The sequence below is a fragment of the Sinohyriopsis cumingii genome, chromosome 6, assembly GCF_028554795.1.
Source record: "Sinohyriopsis cumingii isolate HCF-2022 chromosome 6, ASM2855479v2, whole genome shotgun sequence".
In the NCBI taxonomy this organism is placed as follows: Eukaryota; Metazoa; Mollusca; class Bivalvia; order Unionida; family Unionidae; genus Sinohyriopsis; species Sinohyriopsis cumingii.
This window is the reverse complement of record NC_142966.1, coordinates 43,428,150-43,436,028: the sequence shown is the minus strand read 5'-3', so window position 1 is coordinate 43,436,028 and position 7,879 is coordinate 43,428,150. Positions and strand designations below refer to the sequence as shown.

At 38.5% G+C, this 7,879-nt stretch overlaps 1 protein-coding gene across 1 annotated transcript; it reads left to right on the top strand.

Moving 5' to 3' along the window:
• Positions 1–4,969: 4,969 nt before the first annotated feature.
• On the top strand, positions 4,970–7,527 carry LOC149796811 (uncharacterized). The gene is made up of 3 exons (XM_089961456.1): positions 4,970–5,097; positions 5,809–6,105; positions 7,272–7,527. The coding sequence occupies exons 2-3, from the start codon at positions 5,810–5,812 to the stop codon at positions 7,369–7,371; spliced, it is 396 nt and encodes a 131-aa protein (XP_089817582.1). The 5' UTR covers positions 4,970–5,097; position 5,809; the 3' UTR covers positions 7,372–7,527.
• Positions 7,528–7,879: the final 352 nt, after the last annotated feature.

The window sequence follows — 7,879 nt, the reverse complement described above, 5'->3', positions numbered from 1 at the left end:
GTTTAAGACAGAAATTTCTAATATTGACTATTACTTCCAAGTGGTTTGCACGTTTTGTCCCCATGTAAACTCCGACGTGTTCGATTCATTCGTTTGGTTCAGTGGATAATTTTTCTTTGCGGATATCCGTCATATTTTCATAACTATTTTCTATGAAAACAACCACATGCCATTGTTGTGTTTTAGTCAACTAACCCTGGTTGGCTCGGGGATGTAGAGTAAGCCCGATGCGCCTTATTGCATGTCGTAAGAGGCCTTTCAGTAAAGACAAGAGCCACGGTGGGTCAGTGGTCTAGTGGTCGTTAGGTTGGAGTGGGGGAATGTATACATCGGTGGGTTGGGTATTCGTTACGGCTGCTAATATACATGCCGGCGATGATTATTTAATTACTTTGGGACGAAACTTAAGTATATCGCACATACTGTGTCAGCGCGTAAAATTAATCTTTTAAAATGATATATCTGTCTAGCATGTTTCTGGTGTTCTATTTTTCCTACTGAAAAGAAGTATTTGTCATTTGCAATAGAGAGTGCATGTTATTCGCCTTGTCCAAGTGTATCAAATGATGACATTTTTTCTCCATTATACACAATCGTGTGCTTATACAATACAAACTACTCGAGACACCACCAACCATTTTGCCAACAAAAAATCGTATTTCATTGCAGGTGGTCTCTACAAGGAGGAAATGGTTTGATATTTAATAATTGAGCGATGCATTAAGCATATGGTCTTAAATAACAGGTACAGCTTACGTATTGGTCATTCTTTGTTCAATTGATTCTTTCATAGGTGTTGTGGTTTCCGGTTCTGGTAGCTCTTCGCGACTGAGAATGAGAGTATCTATTGTCAGGAATGGATCCTGTGGAAATGAACCTTTCGAGGGGTAGAAAGTCTGTATCACCATAAAGTGTACTGGACACGGCACAGACCACCACTATTTGGAGGTTTCATTATTCAATTTTGCAAGGATGAAAAACGCTGACAATAAGCAATTTATTTGAATGTTTCACTTAGACACATCATTACAATTCACTCTATAGGGGATTTGATTCGTATTCGGTAGGATATGCTCATTAACACCCACCTAGTGTCAATCCAAAACTCACATCCCAATACTCCAACACCCAAATTCCTACAAGCAAAATAAGTTAGGGTAAAGAAGGAGGCATGTGATAGTTATTCGTCTTTCAGTTCCTCCGGTTTATGTTTTATGTTTACCTCTTTACCTGGTTTCTGTATTCTTACTACTAATATCAACCTGGTATTTGAGTCAAAGCCGTATTTTTGTTTTGCATGAAGTGCAGAATAATTGCAACTTAAAGCATTAGTGCAATCAAAATATTCAATACTGGAATACCTTTATGAAATAGTGTTAATATTTTTATGCTGAAAAAAGATGCGCGGTATTTATTTCTCGTCGCAGAATACATTTTGTTTTTAGCTTCAGTCGTATGCAGCTGATTCTCCTCTTCATTCTTCTGATGAATCTATCGCATTGTTCTGATGAGTCTATTGCATTTTTATGAATCTCGTGCCTTATACTGATTTCTTATTCATTCTTCTCATGAGACTCTGGCCTTATACTGATTTGCCTATTCATTCTTCTGATGAGTTTCCTGCATTCTTCAGACGAACGTCGTGTATTTATTGACAAGTCTCCTGCATTCTTGTGATGAGTCTGATGATTCTCCTGCAGTGAGTGAATTGGGTAACTGATATATAATATACACTGGATTTTATCAAGTTTGAGAAAATAGTCCTAGCATAGCATATGTAACACTTCTTTCCATATTGTTTGCAATAAAAATCGGGTATCATTAAGGACTGGTGTCACTTGAACGATGCTATAAAGTATAGAAAATAACAATAGCTAGTGTCTATTTTAAAAATCGGAGACACATGAGTTAAAACCAGAATATAAAACGCACACAATGCACTCTGTCAGGTCTTTTTCACATGTGCATACCAAGGACCATAGGGTAGTAATCCTGTGGTGGAATATGAAGCAATTCTACCAGTATTCTAATTATTTTTCCCTATGCCTATTCCTCTTAAAACAGGAAATATTCTGTCAAAAAACCACAAAAGTTAATGTGCTTGGTTCATAGTTTCGTTAACCGGTCTGTCGTTATTACCCGTATGTTTGCAAAGTCAAGTCTGGCCCTCTGTGTTGCAGATGAAATTGCATCTAGTTTACCTGGCGTCATACACCATCTCCACACAACATCAACCAGCAATACAGTTATAATGTACTCAAAGTTTTAATACGACAGTCTACAGTGTTCAATCTTTGGTTTTGTGAAACACTTACTGAAATGACAGTATGTCATCCTATTCCATTTGCATTGTAGCAAGTGTTTCAGTTTGATGATAAAATGTCACTTGCTTGGCTTATTAGTGAACCATCTGAGACGATCCATCTTTTAATAGCTATCACTCAATAAACAACACTGGTCAACAGTGAAATCATTACTGACTTGAAAAGGCCCTAATCTGTAGTATTTTGGTGTGCCGAACACGAATATAACCGTGAAAAATTTGTATTGGCTCTCGTTTTGAAGATATTCATATACCTCATTTTCTATGTTTCACTGTGTAAATTTCTCCAGTAGGACTGCAGCAACATCCGGAATAATGATGTAACATTGCATAATACCATCATGCTCACATCATCCACAGTTGATTGCATCATTTTCTGATGCAATGCAATACTAATGCCATGCGGCTGCTGAAGTAAGTTGACGTCAGCAGTGTACTATACATGTGTAGGCCTATTATACTAATGCCAGGCGGCTGCTGAAGCTGACGTAAGCAGTGTACTATATAAAGCCCAATCAGATAGGTTCAGCATTTAAAATATTTTAGACGTTGTGCGAGACAGTTCAAGCTACTGTTACATAAAACTTATTATTTTATCCATTTACGTACAATAAAGAACAGTAATGCCTCGAAAGTGTGTTAATACCGCGGACAATTTTTGCTATATTTGTGGGGAAGTGACATTTGCCAACCAGAAGAAAAGTATCAATTCTCAAGTGAAGAAGGCATATCATCTTTACTTCGGATGCAAGGTTGGTGACCAAGACAAGCCTTGGGCTCCGCATATATGCTGTGCTACATGTACAACACAGCTTTCACAGTGGTTGAATTGCAAAAGGTCATCAATGCCGTTTGCAGTCCCAATGGTATGGAGAGAGCCAAGCAACCACCTAAATGACTGTTACTTCTGCTTGGTTCCTCCTCTTTCCGGCGGAATAACGAAGCGAAAGAAGTCGAGAATAGTCTACCCAAACATTCCGTCTGCAATGAGACCAGTTCCACATGGTGAGGGACTTCCTATTCCAGAACCTCCAGCAGAATATTCTCTTGATTCATCTGACGAAGACAAAGGTGAGTCGACCTGTTCTTCTCCTGGTCCATCAGCATGCAGTGATCCAGATTTTCACTGTGGTGCATCATCAACCCCACACAGAATAACACAGGAAGAACTAAATGACCTGATTCGTGATTTGGACTTATCAAAGAACAAGGCAGAATTGCTAGGATCAAGACTCCAACAATGGAATCTTCTAGAAGAAGATGTCACAATTACTGCATATCGAAAGCGCCACCAGCAATTGGAGCCTTTCTTCAGAAAGGAAAGTAATCTGATATTCTGTTCCGATATTGAGGGCCTCATGAATGCTTTAAAAATCACTCATGACACACAAGAATGGAGACTATTTGTGGACTCTTCGAAACTGAGTCTCAAGGCTGTGCTTTTGCACAATGGAAACATTCTTCCATCTATTCCAGTAGCGTATGCTGTCCACATGAAAGAGACATACGATAACTTAAGGCAGCTACTGAATTCCATTGAGTATAACAAGTACAGCTGGCACCTCTGTGGTGATTTGAAGGTAGTTGCCCTTTTAATGGGACTGCAGCAAGGATATACAAAATACATGTGTTTCTTATGCGAGTGGGATAGCCGAGCAAGGGAAATGCACTACATGAGGAAGGAATGGACTCACAGGCAGAATGTAGCCATTGGAGAGAAGAATATCCAACACCCAGCTCTGGTTGAGGCTCAGAAAATCTTGCTACCACCCCTTCACATCAAACTAGGTTTGATGAAGAACTTCGTGAAAGCCATTGACCGGACTTTGCCAGCATTCCGATACCTGCATGAAAAATTCCCTCGACTCAGCGAAGCAAAGATTAAAGAGGGAGTTTTTGTGGGTCCTCAGATTCGAGAGCTTTTCAAAGATGACCGGTTCAACAACTTGCTGGAAGGTGACGCGAAACAAGCATGGAATGCTTTTCGCCTAGTTTCTACAAACTTCCTCGGAAATGTTAGGGCAGAAAACTATAAGGAACTAGTAGAAGACATGTTGATGAAGTATAAGAAACTTGGCTGCAATATGTCTCTAAAGATTCACTTCCTTCATTCCCATTTGGATTTCTTTCCTAGCAACTGTGGTATTGTTAGTGATGAACACGGCGAACGTTTTCATCAAGATATCGCAACAATGGAACAAAGATACCAGGGAAAATGGTCCACTACAATGCTGGCTGACTACTGCTGGACACTCCTCAGAGATGCTCCCGAACAGCTGTACAAGAGACAGGCGAAGAAATCTAAGATGTAGTCAATGACTTGATTTTTTATAGGTAGGCTATTACAGTTGACCTTTTACTATTGGAATGCATTTCGTTATGTAAACATTAATTTCTTGCAGATTACAAAAAAACTAGAGCCAATTTTGCAATTTGACTGTCATATTCGTGTTCAGCACATAAAAATTGATAAGAATTGACTAATTTTATTTCAGTAACATGACTTTTGTAAAAATTTGTTGTCCAGTGCAATTATCGATAGAGTTATTAGACTGATGCAAATTATGCAAATACAATAAGGCGTGGTTTATACTGTTAAATGAAGCTAGTAAAATGTACATATTTAAGTTAGTAGATTGTGATTGCAGAAATGTTTGGTGATTGGACAAGTAACACTGGTTGTCTCACTGCGTCATGAAGTGGCCTACACGCTATTGCGCTAAATGAAACTCGAATAGATAAGATGTCATTAGTTCTCACAATCCGGGAGAAAAGTAAGTAATCTGGTGTATTGCTTTTTGACGTCTAAGTTAAAACTGTATTGTTGTCAGTATCTCAAACAAGAATGTGTAAGTAAGTTGATGAGTATGACATTTCGGAGCAACATTTACAAGTGCCTTCAATGCGTAGAATGCAGTACATTCGTCGTGGTGTGAAACAATTATCTGGCTCATAATTAGAGTGCATAGCGCATTCACACCACGATACTTCTTTTTGTATAGACAAAAATGGACAACATAATCAGTCTTCATGTTTATATTGTTAGCTGTATTCGCTGTAATGCATGTCATAGACTAAACGAATTTAATTTGCTGAAAATAAAGTCAGTAAATAATGGATGAGTTTGCTACATATGAATACAATTAACCCACTGTTATGGCCCCGACGACGCGAATGAGGGCGACTTTGCAATAATTCTTTTCTTTTTCAAAGCTATGAAGGTATTGGGAGTGGACAAGGGCTTAGGTTTTGCAAAAGAATGCGAATGCATCAGTTTGTTATTTGATGAGATACGTAAGTTTGCGGTCGTTTAATGCGACACATTTTGGAGAGTCTGGAATTTGTTATCCTGTAGAAATTTATAACTGGGACTTTTCTGTCACATTCCAAATTAAAACAGATGTTACCAAGATACGTGTAATACTGGCATGTGGACAAAGTTTGATTGTTGACATTGGTTTACGTGTTGACACCTTACCTTTCAGCATGATTCACGCGCACCTATTTTCACTGATTTTCTTTGGAACGCTAAGCCTGACAGGCGGGTTTGACCTAGATGAAGAATTCCATTTTCAGAATGGAGGACTGAAAGGGAATTTCGAGGATAAGCCTGTGGATGGTGCCAAATGCAAATGGGTAGAAGGAAGAAAACCGGGTGGTGGGCCGAGGGAATTTAGAATCTACTGCACGAACCCACAAGGAAAGCACTATGACTGCGTTTACAAAGGGAATCCTCACGGTTGTAGCTGGTACAATAAAGGCAACCAAGAGAAATTCTATAAGTATGTACAGAAAACTTCTTCTTTCATTCTATGCTGATTTTTTGTCCTTTATTTCTTCCACTCTTTGCATTGTCTACTTGTAGAAAAACAATGTTTTAGAAGAAAAATAATATTATTCAAATTAGTGTAGTTCTAAATGCTATGTTTTACCGTCAGTACTCTAATCGAAAGCTAACATTTAAAGGTTACAAAACCACAGTCATGTCCTCTGAATCTAATGATTGTATTAAGCTAAAACGTCACAGATTTACAGTTCTTACACACTAGCTGACTCGAGCCATTATTATTTGTCGTTTAAGACTACCCCCCTCCCCAATTATATGCATCGTATTTTTTCTTATCAGTTTCAGATCTATGTTATATTATATTATACTATAATTATATTATACTATACTGTATTATATTATATTATATTATATTATATTATATTATATTATATTATATTATATTATCTGTGTGTGTTGCGAATCGGGGCATACAGCCTACACACAAACTACATTGTGATAGTATCTGTCTTTCGAGAAAAGTAATCGTTACTGTTTGCAATCAAAAACGATTTTTGTTTTGCAGGGTTTAACGCTATTTGTCGGCAAATGATAAGCTATATTCCGTGTCCGGTATAACTGGTTGAGGAAGAACCAGGGAAGAACCACCCACCTATTGGAAGCTACTGGCAAACTTTCTTACACACCCATACTGGTCTAATCAAGACTCATCTCACAGGGACAGAGGTGAGATGTGTGAGTGATCTGCAAATGCGAGCGGCTTAGATCACTGTGTCACATGAGGATCACCAAGAGAGAGAGAGAAAGAGATATTTGGTACATGTAGTTCGGGTGGTGAAAGTAACGTCTTCCATATGTCAGAAAAAGAGAACGATACCCAGGTCACGGAGTTATAAAGCCAGAGATCGTCCATCACGCTTTTTGTGTTGATAATGACTTTAAAGCGAGATGAATAGTATACTTTAGATGATTAGAACTGAATTTTGTTTTTACAGTTGTGAAGACATAAAGTGTTCGTTAAACTCAAATGCGAGTACATCGTTAGTGTTTAAACTCTTTCATGAATAATATGTATATTAGTATATAACCCCCTCTCCAAAGTTTTCGAAAACGTTTGTATTCACTGTGTCTTTATAACAAATAAAATATCTTCTATTTCAGGGGTCTTGCCAAAGAAGCCGCCACCAATCAGCTCACTGCATGTAGCAGGGACAGCCTTGTATATAAGAAGTGCCCGTATGTCACATTCGAAAAACTTTAATAACCAATGGTCTGGAGCCGATTTCTTGAGAAGAAATTAAGACACACTCTTTCATCAGATATATCCAGCTAGGTCAGTCTAAGTTAATTCGAAGATGCTGATGTACTTATATTAATCGCTTGCCAATAATGCTAAATAAAATAGTGTTACGGCATACTCCATGTTGAACTCTGACTGTCAGCCTCAAAATATGGCAAATAATTAATGCCCTCACCCACCACCCATCTTCTTATACTTTGCATATAGTACCGACATCAATAACTCATCCATAAGATGCTGAGTGTGGTGAGCAGAAGTGATGAAGTTTCTTGTGTTCCTGTTTTGTCTGTGATGACAATAAGTCTCTCTCTCTCTCTCTCTCTCTCTGCCAATTGAAGATCTTTCTTTCTTCCATTTCTAAATTCTGTGGTGACCGCTCAGGTGGTCTAATGGTTAGAGCATCCGCCTCGGACGCGGAAGGTCGCGATTTCGAACCCCGGCTGAGTCATACCAAAGACTTGGCGCTCAG

What these genes read in the sequence shown, in the direction of transcription:
- LOC149796811 (XM_089961456.1), top strand. Translation starts at nt 5,810, where the DNA reads ATGATTCACGCGCACCTATTTTCACTGATTTTCTTTGGAACGCTAAGC. An exon ending in AACCAAGAGAAATTCTATAA is followed by an intron (nt 6,106 to 7,271) that starts GTATGTACAGAA and finishes CTTCTATTTCAG; the next exon opens with GGGTCTTGCCAAAGAAGCCG.